Consider the following 17,711-nt stretch of genomic DNA (forward strand, 5'->3'; position numbering starts at 1 on the left):
GGACTGTCAGCTGCAGCTGCCCGTAGCCTGACGAAAAGTGAGCCCAGAGAGCGAGAGGTCAGGGGTCACGCTGCTTCTCTCCAGCACAGATGGAGGAGCAGGACAGAGAGCGAGCGAGCGCGGCGGCTGGAGAGAGACGAGTGTTTGTGGACGTGGGGGTTAGGGTTAGGGGGGGCTTGGGGATGAGCAGGAGGCAGCGAGTCATGAGGAGGATGAGGAGGAGCGGATGAAGGAGCTCTCCGGGTGAGGAGAGAAGAGAAGAGGGGGGGGGCACCCCAGCGTGAGGCAGATTCGCTCCGACGTGCGGATGTGCAGCACGCACCGATCCAGCGAGAATGCAGCTGACAGCAACGCATAATCTCTCTCTGAATGCAGCGGGAGAGAGATGCGCATACACCCAACACGCACGCACGCACGCACACACACACACACACATACACTCAACGCACACACACACACACGTACGCACACACACACACACATACACTCAACGCACACACACACACACACACGTATGCACACACACTCACACACACACACTCCTTTAGCCCACACTTTGTAAAAAAAAACACAACAAAGCACACATCCTTTTCATTTGACATTGTCACCATACCACCCAGTCACACTTTTTACCAATAGTATAAAGTAAAACATTACATCACATTATATAACACATTATAAATTTGCCTATTCATCCATGCAGTCATTATTGCAGTAATGTAACGTCAGTAGGAGTCCACCTGGCTCTGCCTCTGGCTCTGGCTCTGGCTCTGGCTCTGGCTCTGGCTCTGGCTGGTGTTCCTGTAAGAGGGGGGGGGGGCTCTGGCTGGTGTTCCTGTAAGGGGGGGCGGGGGGGTCTCGGCTGGGAAGAGGAGCTGGAGTGGAGCGTGGAGGATGAGCCATGAGAGGCCGTCTCAGATTGAGGCATGAATAATGAACGTGCGACACGGCGGCCTGGAAGCGCTGCTTTACTCCACGGCATTTATTTATTTATTTATTCCAGCTGTTTTACTTCAATGTCAGTTTCTTTCCCTTTTCTTTTCACTTCCCTCTCTCTTTGTTTTTCATTTCTACTCTATCCCAGCTCAAGTGTGTATGAGTCAGAACGGTCTCGAGTCAGACCCGACTGCCGGGCAGCATCCTCATTAAGTTCATTCTGGAGATCATTTTGTCATTCATTTGCACTGGGTGTGTCATCCATTTTATATATTTTTTCTTCTGTTTTTGTTGTTTTTCCTTTCTATTTCTCTCTAACAGATAAAAAGGTTTCTATTGAACATGCCAGCCATCGTAAGTTCACTTATACATAAACATCTGTGTGTGTTTGTGTGAGTGTGTGTGTGTGTGTGCTTGAGTGCATGCGTACACATTACCTTATCCACCTTCTGTGCGACCGAGTTCCACACATGCCCGCAGGTAGAATGTGTGTGTGTGTGTATGTGTGTGTGTCATCGATCACTCACCCTCATGTGCACCCATGCCTTCACACCCTCTCTAATCTTCTTCACACGGGGCCACACACACCTCACCTGCTTGTCCAACCTTGTTTGGAAAGTAATCCTTTAAGTGTCCCCTGTGATGTGTACAGCCTTCACTGCACCCTCGCCCTCTCCCCCTCTCTCTGACACACCGTGCAATTTTGGGCTGTCGCAGACAAAAGATGAGCAACGTGAAAGAAACATGCCGATCTCCGATATCCACACTGTGAGAGAGGTTCGAAGATGCCCGTTATCAAGGTTTTACGACCAAAGATAGCCTGGCACCAAATTCAGAAATTTAGATTGACCATCTCACAATGTGACTGCTTCTACAACCTGCGTCTGTCAACCAACCAATTAGAATGCAGCTTGAAATGATGCACTGATCAACACGACACTGGCACCAAACCCAATTCAGTAGGTCTCATCATCCTACAGTCTACATACATCAAACTTAATGTCGTACCCACGTTTATTAGATCCATATTGCACAGTGTGGCTTGCAATAAACTTATACTAATATTGCTGAAATCTCACAGGCTATAGGCACCTCTACTCTCTCGCTCTCGGAAACCGTGGAAACCATCCCTCATAAACTTTTAGATTGTACATTAAACAGTGATTGGCTCTAACGAAGGGAACTGGGAGGGAAATGCGGTTGCATAGCCTAAATAATCCATTTATGGCAAGAAATATGTAAACTTAACACTTTTATCATCAGCAGTTTTTTTGTAAAACTTTGGGATATGCCAGCACTGCAGAAGCAATTCCAAACAGCCTTAAAATAAAAAAAGGCCAGCCTGGGAGTGTTTATAGAAATGTCTTGTTGTTGAAGTGTTGTGGTAGTTGTTGGAGACGTGCTGGGAGGTAATGGCTGGATGATGTGGCTGGGAGCGATCAATAGTGTAGTTTACAGTCGAAGGGGTTTCACAGGGCGCCCGTGATCGTTGTGACAATGGGAATAGGAGCGGGCGGGCGGGCGGGCGGGAGCACCTCATTTGCGTTGTTCGGTTGGGCGGTAATGCGCACAGAAGTCTGTCGACTCCGCTCAAGACGTGCCACGTGAACTCACCCAGGCCCTGCGCTCCTCAGCCCCATCTTCCCCCATCCCTCGCTCTTCTCCATCTGCACTTCTCCTTCTTCACTTCTATCCCTCTCTTTGCTTTCCTTCTCTCTCTCTCTCTCTCTCTTTCTTTTACCCAGTAGCTTTCATGCCCCCTCTCCTCTCTGGAAGAGCTCCTCTCCTCTCCTCTCCCATTCCTGCGCGGCTGCCTGCTCTAATTCCGCTCCTCTCCTCTCTAGCCCAAACCTCCCGTCTCTTCCTATCTGACCCATCCCGTTTTCGTGCCTCTGCTCTCCTTAAGTCCGCTCTACTTTTCTTTACACAGCCCTGTACTTATTCATACACACTACACTGTCTGTCTCTCTTCCTCTCCCTCTCCCACACCCTCTCCCTCACCCTCTCCCTTCTGTTTTTTTTGTTGTTTTTTCTTTTTTTGCAGTGTTTCTCTCTCCTTCTGTGTTTCCTTATGTCTCTCCCCCCTCTCTCTTCTCTTCTCTTCTCTGTTCCCATTCTCGCTCTTTCTTTCTTCTTTTTTTTCCGTCTGACACAGTCCCTCTCACGCACATCCACGTGGCCTGCTCTAGCCTGTAGAGGTTCTAGCATGCTGCTAGGCGGGGCAGGGCAGAGAACAACACACTCTGGCTGGGCAGTCAGCTCAAGGAGCAGCCGAGGTTACAACCGGGCACCTCACTGCTCAAAGAGGATAACAGCTCCCCCTGCTGTTGAGGAGTGGTACTGCGGCCTACAACTCATAGCATTTTTCAATACAGGTTTAATCGGCATGAGCAAATAATAGTATATAATAATAGCCCTGATAAAAGACCGCTATATAAACAATTGTAACAAAATTCTAAAAGACATGAATCTGAATTAAAGTCTGTTGACTGAGTGCAGGTGGAGTGTTGTTACACGCATCAGGGGGCTTATGAGGGGTGTAGTGTCTGTTGCCTCTCGTTAGGTGTGCCCTGACATGTGTCCGTATACATGAAATATTAGTGTTAGTCCTGTAGTGTGTGATTTTGTCGTCTACCTACATAGTTTTGTTTGTGTATCTCTCCCTGTCTTCCTGTTTAATGCAAATGTGTGCACGCTGTACATTTGCTACTAATGTATGTGTCGGCACATAAGGGTTAAGGGTTTTGTGTGTGTGTGTGTGTATGTGCGTGTGTATGCATATTAAAACACACTATCATATATGGATGTTTCATTCTAAATGCACATTTATTCCTAAGTAGAGATGTGTGTTTTGTGTGTGTGAGTATGTAAATGTAGGGTCGTATGTGTGACTCTTTGTGTGAACGCATGTGTCGGTAAAAATGAGTTTGTCTGTAAATATCAGTGTGTGATGTTAACCTCTGCCTCCGGTTTTGGACTGGGCTCCAGAGTGTGTGTATGGTGGTGTGTTTATGTGTGCATTCTTGTGTGTGTAGGTGCTCGTTTATGTGGGAGTTTATGTATATAGAAAGGTGTGTGTATGTAAGGAAGCATTCATGCATATATGTGTGTGTGTGTGTGTGTATGTTAGAATGTGTTCATGCATGTGTGTGTGTGTGTTTGTGCATTTATGCCTGTGTGAATCTGTGTGTGTGTGTGTGTGTGTGTGTGTGTGACAGATAGAGTCTAACAGTAGTCTGTGTGTGGTGTGTCAGCTCTGGGTGCAGACTCCGGCGTGGCGGTGTGTGTGTGTGTGTGTGTGTGTGTGTGTGTGACAGATAGAGTCTAACAGTAGCCTGTGTGTGTGTCGTGTCAGCTCTGGGTGCAGGCTCCGGCGTGGCGGTGTGTGTGTGTGTGTGTGTGTGTGTGTGTGTGTGTGTGTGTGTGTGACAGATAGTCTAACAGTAGCGTGTGTGTGTCGTGTCAGCTCTGGGTGCAGGCTCCGGCGGCGTGGCGGTGTACGCCGGTCTGATTGGCGCGCTGCTGCTCTGCGTCCTGCTGGTGCTGTGCGTGGGCGTGCTGGCATACCGGCGGCGCTGTCGCCATCTCCACGGCGACATCACCGACTCCTCGTCCGCCCTCACCGCTGCCTTCCACCCTGGCAACTACAAACCTCCGCGGCAAGGTGAGGAGTCCACTCATGTCACATGGTATCACCCAGGGCAACCACTCATGTCACATGGTATCACCCAGGGCAACCACTCATGTCACATGGTATCACCCAGGGCAACCACTCATGTCGCGTCTAATAACCCCTCCACACCATCACCACGTCTTGTTTTCTTTCCTCTTTTGCTCCCCCTCCCCTCCTCCCTTGGTTTCTTTGTATCCGTTTTCTTACCCTCGTCTTTCTTGTCCTTCCTTTCTCTCTCCATGTCTCTCTCTCTCCCCCTCTCTCTCTCTCCCCCTCTCTCTCTGTCTCTCTCTCTCTCCCCTCTCTCTCTGTCTCTCTCTCTCTCTCTCTTTCCATCTCTCTGTATCTCTCTCTCTGTCTCTCTCTCTCTCTCTCCCCCTCTCTCTCTCTTTCCATCTCTCTGTATCTCTCTCTCTCTCTCTGTCATCTCCTCATTATTTCATCCCTCAGTGCTGTGCTCCATAATCCTCAGCTGTTTGTGTGGCCACTCACAGTAGGGGCACCAACATCAAACCATCCATTTAAATCCATTTTCCAACCAGCCAACCTTATTTTACCGCTCAGAGGAAATACAGCTGCAGTATATTCTTTCACAAATGGTCATTTTCCTACTCGTTATACCTTAGTATTTGTAAGTAAATAAGAAAATAAAAACACAAAACAAAAACAACAAAAACATCTGCCTCTCTTCCCTCCGCAGATAACCCCCACCTGCTGCACCCCTCCATGCCCCCGGACCTGACGGCCACGGCGGGCACCATCCGCGGGCCTCTCTACTCCCTGCAGCAGAGCACCCTGGACTCCCCCCACAAGATCCCCATGACCACCTCCCCCCTCCTGGACCCGATGCCCACGACGCTCAAGATCAAGGTGTACAACTCCTCCACCCTGTCCTCCCTGGAGCTGCCCTCGGGGGTGAGCGATGTGGAGATCATGAGCCTGAAGACGGTGGGCACCATGGGCGGCGGCCGCGAGCAGCACGGGCACACCCTGCCCCGGGAGCCGGGCCACAGCGTCAGCGCCACGCTCGGGTGCCTGGGCGGGCGCCTTACCATCCCAAACACAGGTGAGGACGCGCCAGGACACACACCTGCATGTGTGCTATCACGTGCACACACTATGTGACCCTCATGCAGACACTTTTATAGACACCGATTACAGGTGTGTTTGTGTGTGTGTGTGTGTGTGTGTGTTCATAGTTGGTTGGATTCACACATTATATTATATGTGTGTATAGAACACACACTATTTACACACATATTGATACTCACACACTGATGCTTATGCACACACACACACACACACACACACACACACACAGTGTAGACACACAGCGTGGGGTTGTCATGGCACCTTTAATGACCCCTTCCGCCCCAGCTGGCACCTTTAATTATCATCTCCCACCAGCAGCTGACATCATCACCTACGGAGGTGAGACCATTTGCACTTCAAACCCAAAAATCATATCTTATTCTCCCACCTCTCTCCTTTCTTCTTCCTTTCTTCTCCCTTTCTTCTCCCTTTCTATTCCTTTCTTCTTCCTTTCTTCCCCCTCAGGTGTGAGCCTCCTGGTTCCGCCCGGCACCATCCCCCAGGGCAAGTTCTACGAGATGTACCTGATCATCAACAGATGGGAGAAAACCACGTAAGTCTGCCTCTCATCAGCCATTGGGCCGCTGTGTGTCCTCTGCCCAACTGCTCTCCCGTGTTCAAAGAGGATGATGGGAAATGTGAAGGAAGGAGTGGGGGCTGCTCAGGCCTCGAGGCTCCGGTGCTCGGCGCAGTAAAGACGTAAATCCTCATGTTTAGTGTCAGTTTTTGAAATTCCGCTGAGTGCTGTGTCTCGAAAAGTGCACCTCCTTTGCCTCGGAGAAGCCCCGTCACGGTTGCAGGAATAAGCAAATATGAATCATAGCACAGAGGGGGGGCGCTGGAGATGGAGTTGGGCGGGGTTGGGAGTAGGAACATCAAAAGACTGAGCCTAACCCTCGGTGAGACTCGGAAAACACAAACGCTGCGAGCTGTCGGCTCCACTTTGGGCCTGAATCTGTTTGTTTCATCCTCAATCGTTGTTGTCGTTCCACTGCTGACTCAGGGGGCTGGCTGGCGACGGCTCGTCTCAAACTCACATTGTGCAGTTTTCACGCTCAGCTGTGGAGTCACTGCTTCTGTGCGCAGTGATAATGTTTATTTTGGGCAGACCCGAGGAATGTTCAGTACTTTTATTTATGACTGAAAAACTGCAATTTGGTGGAGTGCTTTGAATTTAGAACTGTAGAGCTTCTCTTCAATATGAAGGAGTTTTGATAAAAAAATATATCTTTACAAACTGTGTCTAACTGTAGATGCCTTTCTCCCTGTCATGTGTGTGTTTGTGTGTGTGTGTGTGTGTGTGTGTGTCTGTGTGTTTGTGTGTGTCTGTGTGTGTGTGTGTGTGTGCGTGTGTGTGTGTGTGTGTGTCTGTGTGTGTGTTTGTGTGTGTGTGTGTGTGTGTGTCTGTGTGTTTGTGTGTGTGTGTCTGTGTGTCTGTGTCTATGTGTGTGTGTGTGTGTGTGTGTGTGTGTCTGTGTGTCTGTGTGTGTGTGTGTGCGTGTGTGTGTGTGTGTGTGTGTGTGTGTGTGTGTGTGTGTGTGTGTGTGTGGACGCCAGGCTGCCATCGGAGGGCAGTCAGACGGTGTTGAGCCCCGTGGTGAGCTGCGGGCCGACGGGCATGCTGCTGAGCCGACCCGTGGTGCTGACGCTGCCCCACTGCGCCCTGCTGGACTCGCCCGACTGGAGCCTCACCCTCAAGAGCCAGAGCCACCAGGGAGCCTGGGAGGTGAGAGTGTCTATGTGTGTGTGTGTGTGTGTGTGTGTGTGTGTGTGTGTGTGTGGACGCCAGAGCCACCAGGGAGCCTGGGAGGTGAGAGACCTGGACCTGCAGACACAGTGGGGAGGGCAGCCTGGGGTGGGAGGCAGAGGAGGGAGAGAGAGAGAGAGAGAGAGAGAGAGAAGGAGAGACACTAACACTGACAGATGAAAGAATACTGAGTGTGAAAGAGAAAAACCACAGAGAGCAAGAGAGGGCAAGAGAGAGAGAGAGAAATGCTTTGGCAATACTGTACATCGTTATGGTCATGCCAATAAAGCTTCTTTTGAATTTGAATTTGAATTTGAGAGAGAGAGAGAGAGAGAGAGAGCAAGAGAGGGCTGTGGAAAACAAACCCAGAGAGGAAGGGAGGAAGAGAGATTGTGGGGAAGATAAGGAGATCAGTGTCAGTGGGCAGAGTAACAAGAGAAGAGTGAGAGGAGGAAGGAGGAGTGGGCAGTGTTGTGTGAAGTAGGGCACCGAAAAGAGGAGAAGTGCTCTATGGTCTTCAAAGAGCATGAGAGAGAGAGGGAGAGAGAGAGAGAGAGAGAGAGTGTATGAGAGAGAGAGAGAGAGAGAGAGAGAGAGAGAGAGGGAGAGAGAGAGAGAGTGTATGAGAGAGAGAGAGAGAGAGAGAGAGAGAGAGAGAGAGAGAGTGTATGAGAGAGAGAGAGAGTGAGTGTGAGAGAGAGAGAGAGAGAGAGTGAGTGTATGAGAGAGAGAGAGAGAGTGAGTGTGAGAGAGAGAGAGAGAGAGAAAGAAAGAGAGAGAGTGAGTGTGAGAGAGAGAGAGAGAGAGAGCATGAAGATGGAGAGATTGGTTAAGTGGGAAGATGAAGAGGTCTGAGAGGGCGAGTGCTCTGAGGAACCTGGGGAGGAAGAGGAAGGTGACACAGTGAAATCTCCACTATGAGTCATTACTGGGAACACATTCACTTTAGTTCACACACACTGGGCCAGTGTAGAATGACCTCTTCCATTTCTACAGTAAATCAGTTTCACCTTTATAACACACAGTAACACATTGATCCAGCAGTGAATATGATCAGTGAAGGGTTAACATGAAGGTGTTCAGGTTATGTTGATCGATTTAAAGGCAAACAATGTGTTCCATACGAGTCATGAAGCAGGTCATTGTATTGGCAGCTTTGCATATATTTTTGCCCTCGCCATTTATTTGTCCCAATCAGTACCTGATAGTGTGTTAATAGTGTGTTAATAGTGTGTTAATGGTGTATTAATGGTGTGTCAATAGTGTGTTAATAGTGTGTTAATAGTGTGTTAATGGTGGGTTAATAGTGTGTTAATAGTGTGTTAATAGTGTGTTAATAGTGTGTTACCAAGAGGAACATAATTGACAGTATGAGGGAAGCAACACATCCATGCCCTGTACTGAGCTATTCGCATGTCATTCCACTCCGTGCCTGCAGGAGGTGCTGACGGTGGGCGAGGAGAGCCTGTCGACACCCTGCTTCCTGCAGCTGGAGGAGACGAGCTGCCACGTGCTGATGGAGCAGCTGGGTACCTACGGACTGGTGGGCCAGTCGGCGCCCCCCCACCCCGCCTGCAAGAGGCTGCAGCTGGCCCTGTTTGCCCCGCGTGCCCCCTGCCTCTCGCTGGACTACAGCCTGAGGGTCTACTGCCTACAGGACACCCCGCACGCCCTCAAGGTCCGTCCAGCTGCCTGCCTGTTGCTCAGCAACACACAGAGTCCTACCACAGATGTCAGGCATTCTGTTGGGACGCTACAAATCATATTCAGATTATTATTTAATGTTTTGGTTTTAATTAATTCATATTCTTAATGATCTATGTTGTTGTTTTTTTGTGTGTGTGTGGTGTGTGTGTTTGTGCGGTGTGTGTGTGTGTGTGTGTGCGTGTGTGCGTGTGTGTGTGTGTGTGTGTGTGTGTGTGCATCTGTGTGTGTGTGTGTGTGTGTGTTTGTGTGTGGTGTGTGTGTGTGTGTGTGTGTACAGGAGGTCCTAGAGGTGGAGCGTAGCCTGGGTGGGGTATTGCTGGAGGATCCCAAGCCTCTCCTGTTCAAGGACAGCTACCACAACCTGCGCCTGTCGATCCATGACATCCCACACTCCCACTGGAGGAGCAAGCTGCTGGCCAAGTATCAGGTCAGGACCCCGCCAGTCTGAGCCACTGCCATGGTCATAGCACAGAATGAATCACATTTCAAAGAACACATTTAATAACCTAGTAGAAATATTCATTTGAAGCTGATATTAAAGAGGATGTTGAAACATATTACTTATATGTAGGTACAATCAGTGGTTAAATTGGCTTTTGTGAGGAGGGGAAGCCCTCGTGTGCGGTCAATGGTAATCTTTCAAAAGCATCTTTATTCATATCGCTCTCACATAAATTATGAATGAATGCATTATTACACTAAAGAGGCTCTTTTCCCACTTCTAATGTGTAGGGGTTGAATAGTTTTTCAAACAGGCTACAATTTAATGTATTATCTTTTTAGTATCATCAAACTAAATTAAGAAACATTCATGCAGCTATCATTAAAACAGACATTGGTATTTATACAGTATATCATCACTTGTTTCAGAATCATTGGAATCTATTACAGTTTTTCAAAATTACTTATTCTAGGTAACACTAAAGACCCCTTTGTCAGTCAGTGAACTATGACATTTTTAATTTCCCAAAAATAATAATAAAACAATTAAACCTTGAACATAGTTCATGGGCATGCAAAAAAAAAAATAATAATTTGTGACCATATGTTGTTTCCAGTATTCTATATAGATAGTCAGCTAACGCTAAATTAAATGGGGGAAAGCCCCCTCAGTATAATAATAAAAGGCCTACTACAAACATGAGCAGACCAAATGATCACCAGTCGGATTTTACAAAGCCCCCACTTCCACCGCTAAAACTGCCAGCCGACTATGCTCAGGGCTTGACCATCATAGGTAAGCAAACTAATTGTGTAACTTAATTGGAGACCGTCAACAGAGGCAAGCTTTTTTTTAATTTTATTTTTTCAAAATTGGGATTATTGGCCTGATTATATGTGACAAGATCATTACGTGAATATCCCCATCAACATGTAAACGGGATAATTTGATGATGCTATGCTGTTTTCAGAGTGTCAAGAGAGCAGCTAGGCTACAAGATTTGACATTTGCTAGGGGCTAGCTAGCCAGTGGTTTGTATGGTGTTGCTCGCTTTTTAGCGACATTGGCCATCAAAGGCGTTTGTTGTGCGCTTGTCCTCCTATGGATACCAGAAACCTTGAATCTTTTACTTTAAAGATATATACAGTTCGAAAAATAATAAGAATTAATAGTTTGTAAGGAGAATAGAACTCAAATCTTGCACATTTCATTTTCTGAGTGACAAAACAGCTGCTAACGACCCACCCGTTAGCAAAGGAGGGCTATTCATATGTTAAAGAAGGCGGTGAGGACAAACGTATCCACTTTCAGCTGGTTGCTATGGTTACCTAGTTATGCTAGCTAACTAGCTAGCTAAGGAAACTTGTAATAACCTTAAACGATTTAAATGGAAGAGTTCCATTAACATAAAATGATAGCTAGTTATCTAGCTGATGTTATAGTCTCCTTGATTTAACTTATAAAATTATAATGGGAAAAGGTAGAAACCCTCAGGGTGCCTGTGCAACTTTGTATGAACAAGTTCATATTCATGAGTTCATATTGACACATATTAACACGAAGAGTTCAGCGCATGTATTACCTTTCCTATGTGTGTGTAAAAAATGCTGATATGAAATATGAAAACAACCAGTAGAAAGATTTTTGTGTATAATGTTCTTCAAAAACTTACCCTGCTTTAAATTTGTAGAATGCAGTCCAGAAGTAAAATTTTACACTAAACACAAAGACGTTACACCAAGACGTTCACATGCGCAGGTCGCGGGAGATTGTTTACAAACTGTCGAACTAAACTAATACGTTGCAACCTGGACGCTAGGGAGACCGCGCCACTACAACTGTCAGGAGATGAAAACATATTAAAAGTAGTATATGATTATTTTACACTGAGGGAGACGGAGATGAGCTCCGGCGGGGTTTGTTGTGGACCTAAGCAGGCGGAGCTGAGCTCCGGAGCGCTCCGGCCCAATTTAACCTCTGGGTATAATATATGTACAGTCCACATTTGTAATCCCACTCAGAGTTCCACTCAGTGTTTGCGCTCAAAAAAACGTGTTCGTGTTTTCCTCTTGCAATTTCTGAAAAGACATATTAATGTATGACATTTGTGTTACATATTAATGAAATTATAAATATATATGTGTGTGTGTGTATGTGTGTGTGTGTGTGTGTGTGTTTTGTCCTCCTCCAGGAGATCCCCTTCTACCACATCTGGAGCGGCAGCCAGAGGCCCCTCCACTGCACCTTCAGCCTGGAGCGGGGCAGCCTGGCCGTCTCCCAGCTCACCTGCAAGATCTGCGTGCGCCAGGTGGAGGGGGAGGGGCAGATCTTCCAGCTGCACACTGACATCCAGGAGGTAGGGCCTCTCCACACACACACACACACACACACACACACACACACACACACACACACACACAGACACTCACTAACACACACACACACACACACACACACACACACACACACACACACACACACACAGAGACACTCACTAACACACACACACACACACACACACACGCACGCACACACACGCACAGACACTCACTAACACACACACACACACACACACACACACACACACACACACACACACAGAGAGACACTCACTAACACACACACACACACACACACACACACACACACACACACACACACACACACACGCACACACACGCACAGACACTCACTAACACACACACACACACACACACACACACACACACTCACTCACTCACTCACTCACTCACTCTGGAGCACACACACACACACACACACACACACACACACACACACTCACTCACTCACTCACTCTGGAGCACGCACACACACACACACACACACACACAGACACACACACTCACTCACTCACACTCACACTTACTCACTCACTCAGGCCCTACTCCCTCTTTGGAGCACACACACACAGAGACATAGACACACACACACACACACACACTCTCACAAACTCAGTCACTCACTCACTCACTCTGGAGCACACACAGGTGACCGCCCTGTGCTCACACATACTGCCATGGAAGGTTGGAAGGCGTGGAATACACGTTGGGAGTATTTTTGTATTTCACAGTCTCTGTCAAGCGGTATTTCTTGTCATCCTGTAGTGAAGTGTTGCAGGATGACGCTCAGTATACTTGACTTACACTACCTCTTAACTCCACTAGGGAGCCTGCTAGAGCTATATTATGACACATGATCCAGGGCAATTCAAATTTCGAGATGGTTACGCAAATAAAATGATCATATTACAGTACAATACTTATATGCAGCAATAGAACTAGATGAACTTTGACCTTTGGTGTCCTCCACAGACGCTGCCCCCCCATTCGCCACTCCCCTCGGGGGGCACCTGCCTGCCCTCCTCTCAGGTGGGCTCCTACGCCTTCCGCCTGCCCCTCTCCATCCGCCAGAAGATCTGTGCCAGCCTTGATGCCCCCAGTGCCCGCGGCTGTGACTGGAGGCTGCTGGCACACAGCCTTTGCTTTGACAGGTGGGTTGGTAGGGTGTGTTTGTGTGTGAGTGTGTGAGTGTGTTTGTGTGAGTGTGTGTGTCTGTGTGTGAACGTGTGTTTGTGTGTGTGTCTGTGTGAGTGTGTGTCTGTGAGTGTGTGTGAGTGTGTTTGTCTGAGTGTGTTAGTGTGTGTGTGTGTCTGTGAGTGTGTGTGTGAGTGTGTTTGTCTGAGTGTGTGAGTGTGTGTGTGTCTGTGCGTGTGTGTGTGTGAGAGTGTGTCTGTGAGTGTGTGTGTGTGTGTGAGAGTGTGTGTCTGTGAGTGTGTGTGTGAGTGTGTTTGTGTGTGTGTGTGTGTGTGTGTGTGTGTGTGTGTGTGTGAGAGTGTGTGTCTGTGTGAGCGTGTGTTTGTAAGGCCACATTGTGGTGCATCACTCTCATCTAATCTCTCTCTATTGTCCTTTTGTCCATCAGGTACCTGAACTACTTTGCAACAAAACCCAGCCCCACAGGTGTGCTCCTCGACCTGTGGGAAGCCTGTCACCAAGGTGACGCAGACCTGGTCTCCCTGGCGACTGCTCTGGAAGAGATGGGCAAAAGCGAGGTCTTGGTTGTCATGACAACGGATGGGGATTGCTGATTTGCTTATACCGTCGGGTGTGTGTGTGCGTGTGTGTGTGTGTGTGTGTGTGTTTGGGAAAAGGAGGGAGGAGCAAGACACAAAATAAGCAACATTCAAAAAAAGATAATTTCCACCGTAAAGAGACTTGTCATGACTTGCCCGGTGGCCATCACAGAGGGAGCACCTCTTGTGAGCAGACCCCATTCCTCTCATCGTCCGTCGGGTTCCACCTAGACCCTGACCCATGTTCTGGATGTCAACGCGATGCCTAGAGCGTGCCCCAGTGCATCAGACACACACACACACACACACACACACACGGCTCCGCTGATTTTATGCTGGGAATCCCAGAGCAAAGATGGGGTTTGACTTTGTAAAAAATACACTGATGTTCATCCTAATGTCTGGTTTATGGTCTGATGTGCTGTAGCAGATGGAAGTAGGAAGGAAGTAATCGAGAGAAGCTGAAACACACACACACACACACACACACACACACACACACACACGTATACCTTAACTGAGTTTAGCAGTTCTGTCTCTGTCCATGTCTACCTGTCCTCTTCTCTGCCAGACTCCCGTAGCCTCTCTCCCTCTCTCTCTCTCTTCCTCCCTCTCTCTCTCTCTGTCTCTGTCTCTCCCTCTCTCTCTCTCTCTCTCTCTCTCTCTCTGTCTCTCTCTCTCTTCCTCCCTCTCTCTCTCTCTCTCTCTCTCTCTCTCTCTCTCTCTCTTTGTCTCTCTCTCGCTCTCTCTCTCTCTCTCTCTCTCTCTCTTCCTCTCTTTGTCTCTCTCTCGCTCTCTCTCTCCCTCTCTTTGTCTCTCTCTCTCTCTCTCTCTCTCTCTCTCTCTCTCCCTCTCAGTGTGGAAATGTATGATTCAACACCATCTCACGGTAGGGGATTTGTTTCCTAGCGACCACTCTGTGTTTCAAAGCCACCGTTGTTACACTCCCAGACAAGTGACTGACCAGCAGTGCAAACATGTCTAAACTTCCCTCAGGATGCTCACTTGTGTGAACGCACACACACACACCACACACACACACACACACACACACACAAACTCATTCACACATACACATGCACACATAAACAGGCAAAACAGGTAATTTAGATGAACAAGTGGCAAGTTCAATATGAATCCATTTAGCCTGCAGGACTGTTTGGATGACATGATTTGCCTGTCAGTATACATATCAGAAACATATCAGGCGTACACTAACCTTTCTTCATTTTCAAAACCCATATGTCTTGTACTGATGACAATTATGTTTTACATAACCCCGCCCGCCCCCCCCCCAATCTGCTTTCTTAAAATGATTTTTTTTAATCAACATAGTACAACACAGGAGAGCTTTCTGGTAAAATCATGCTATATAAGTTTCCTATAGGGAACGCACTCTTTTTAAGTTATTATCCATATTTGTGGATGGGTTTTTGTTTTGAACTCTGTTTCTTGTGTTGTGCGTGCGGTTACGGTTGCCATGACACTTTTCATTTCTGTGCTTCGGTCCTGACCTTGTCCCATGGCACGTTCATACGACACACTGAAGGCAGGATCGAGACCGTGTGGAGGAAACGGAGGATCCAGAAAATAGAAATAGAATTAGATGGTCCGTGTTTTTTGAGTACTCCGTATGTGATTTCAGATGTCAAATCTTTTCTCTGTGACTCAAAAGACTACCGTGTTGACTTACAATGTTAAATTAACGTTGATCAAGATCGTTTTGGGTCCCCGTCATGTCTTTGTTTCTGACCCATGGAGCCAAACTGTCTGGTGATCGGGTTGGGTGATGCCATTAACACCCAGGTGTGGTGACAGACCGTCCTCTGCTGGCCTTGGATTCATGTCTCAATTTCTTCTGTCTCCATGTCCTTACCGTGAATGAAAATGGACTGATATTTCAACTGCAATGAGGTTTCAGGGTCTTTTTTTGTTCTCAATCAGTCATGTTGTTGTAGTCCATGTGAAATGCTGTCTTTTTTTATTACTTTCTATTGAGATGTCTTACGATCTTTACAAGCAAAAAGTGTTTCTTTCTCTGATACCATGGAAACCAAAATACAAGCAGTATCTCTACACTTTTTCTTAAGCAGTGTGTGTGTGTGTGTGTGTGTGTGTGTGTGTGTGTGTGGTTGTGTGTGTAGGCTGTACAGCTTACATATCATCTCTCATTGTGAGTACTATGCAAGTACATAAGGAATTGAAATCCATGGATATGTCTGTCCCCTATACAGCGTGTTAAAGGATGTATATTTTTGCCAGAGATCAGTGCTGTAATGGCGAGATGGAGCAAGCGATCAAGCACAACGCTTCTATATATATATATGAATCCCCTCAAGACAGAACTGACACCGTCCTACAGTATGTGACCCCAAGCCGTGGGTCATCTGATGTATTTTCTGTACTCTCTTCTGAACCGTCTATCTCAGTGGACTTGAGGTGAGGAGGAGATGAGGTGTTTCATTCCATGTGTCAACCCAGAGGGCCCCTCCTGAGTGAGACTCAGGCCAGAGAAGAGGCCGTTCGCCTGGGAAGGCAGAGCCAGGAGAGGCCCTACTTCCACAAGCCGGCCCTTTCCGCCACTAACCATGACAGACACATACTTGCGCTTTTGAGTGTTGGGATCAGCAGTGTGTCCGGTTCCTTCATGCAATCAGACTGCTGGGATGGCCAGTGCGTGCTGCTTTGGGCAGTGGATGACACCTGTTCTGTCAGAATGGGCCTTTGGGCAGCGGATGACACCTCTTCTCTCAGACACAGGGGCCTTTGTGCAGCGGATGACACCTCTTCTCTCAGACCCGGGGGCCTTTGTGCAAGGGAGAACATGTTTTATAAGGGAAGGTGGCATAACCATAACTCCAGAGTTAAAAAAAATGTTTGTTTTTTCTTTCATTTGCTCGGTCAACTACTACTGTAAATAAATGTTTAGCCTTCTTACTTGTAACTAAATAATAATTTTTATGCAATAAATTATATTTCCTAGTTTAACAATAAATATTCTTGTGAGTCACTATTTTTTTAACAACTGTTACACTACAATGCATTCATGAAATATTACTATTGGCTACTGACTAAGATATAACAGGCTTCACAGTGAAATAGAATTGTACTTAACGTTCAGCTTCACACAGGCCGAAGGTTCAGCTTCACACAGGCCGAAGGTTCACGTACAAGTCAGCATACAAAACATGTAACGACATTTTTTGAGAACCAATGAAAGTTGCCCACAAATTCAACTTAAGCTTATTAAAGTAAATACGCCAAATGAAAGCATCGTATTGGAAACACGGGCCATTGGCCTAAATCAGACACTTACAACCGCTATACGATATGTCCGCTCAGATGAGAACCGCCCAGGTCTGTCACTTACAAACACTGACAGCCGAATGTCTCGCCTGTGAAGCTAACAGCATGTCTTGGAGAGTGCTTGAGATTAAATAGACGCCAAAGACATTGGCTCCACAAAAGACCAAATACAAGGAAGTAATTGCAAGGGTGGAGAGAGTAGAATGAGAACAGACTACAACACCACAAAGCGCACTGGACAACTGGCGATTTCATTACCAGGGAGACAGCCACGCTGTGATAATCTAATACTGCCACGTGTCACCTGTGGTGTGGTGTGGTCATTACCTTCTTTCACTGGGATATCAGACAAAGCTCTAGGCTACACACAGACAACATTGAATAACAGCACTTATCCTCCAACACGCTGATGATCAATATTTCACCAGGGCAGAGCGAGTAGCCTACCTTTGGCTTCTTACCACACAAAAACTAGTGACTGGAAACGTGATATTTCCCATGAAATTTCTTTTGCTTGTCTGCTAACAAAGTAATATATATAATTAGTTCATATTTTCCACATTCAGCTCTTAAACACAAGGAGTTGGCTATTTCTGTTTCAACTGTACCCATGGCAGATACAGGTGTAACAGTACCTCCATGGGACAGTGAAAACACTCACCCGTAATGCTGGAAAGCTGCCAAACCAATGAATTGCAAAATAAAAACATTCCCT

The 17,711-nt window shown here is 47.2% G+C and overlaps 1 protein-coding gene across 1 annotated transcript in view; it reads left to right on the forward strand.

Moving 5' to 3' along the window:
- Nucleotides 1-14,088, forward strand: part of unc5b (unc-5 netrin receptor B) — a 74,554-nt gene extending 60,466 nt beyond the window's left edge. Inside the window, exons 8-17 of the mRNA XM_031579189.2 lie at nucleotides 1,258-1,290; nucleotides 4,403-4,600; nucleotides 5,310-5,675; nucleotides 6,167-6,254; nucleotides 7,259-7,427; nucleotides 8,887-9,126; nucleotides 9,433-9,582; nucleotides 11,789-11,953; nucleotides 12,930-13,108; nucleotides 13,540-14,088. Coding sequence (XP_031435049.1) covers nucleotides 1,258-1,290; nucleotides 4,403-4,600; nucleotides 5,310-5,675; nucleotides 6,167-6,254; nucleotides 7,259-7,427; nucleotides 8,887-9,126; nucleotides 9,433-9,582; nucleotides 11,789-11,953; nucleotides 12,930-13,108; nucleotides 13,540-13,705 — 1,754 coding nt within the window. The 3' untranslated portion in view covers nucleotides 13,706-14,088. The remainder of the gene's footprint in view (nucleotides 1-1,257; nucleotides 1,291-4,402; nucleotides 4,601-5,309; nucleotides 5,676-6,166; nucleotides 6,255-7,258; nucleotides 7,428-8,886; nucleotides 9,127-9,432; nucleotides 9,583-11,788; nucleotides 11,954-12,929; nucleotides 13,109-13,539) is intronic.
- Nucleotides 14,089-17,711: the final 3,623 nt, after the last annotated feature.

This window comes from Clupea harengus, chromosome 13, assembly GCF_900700415.2.
Source record: "Clupea harengus chromosome 13, Ch_v2.0.2, whole genome shotgun sequence".
In the NCBI taxonomy this organism is placed as follows: Eukaryota; Metazoa; Chordata; class Actinopteri; order Clupeiformes; family Clupeidae; genus Clupea; species Clupea harengus.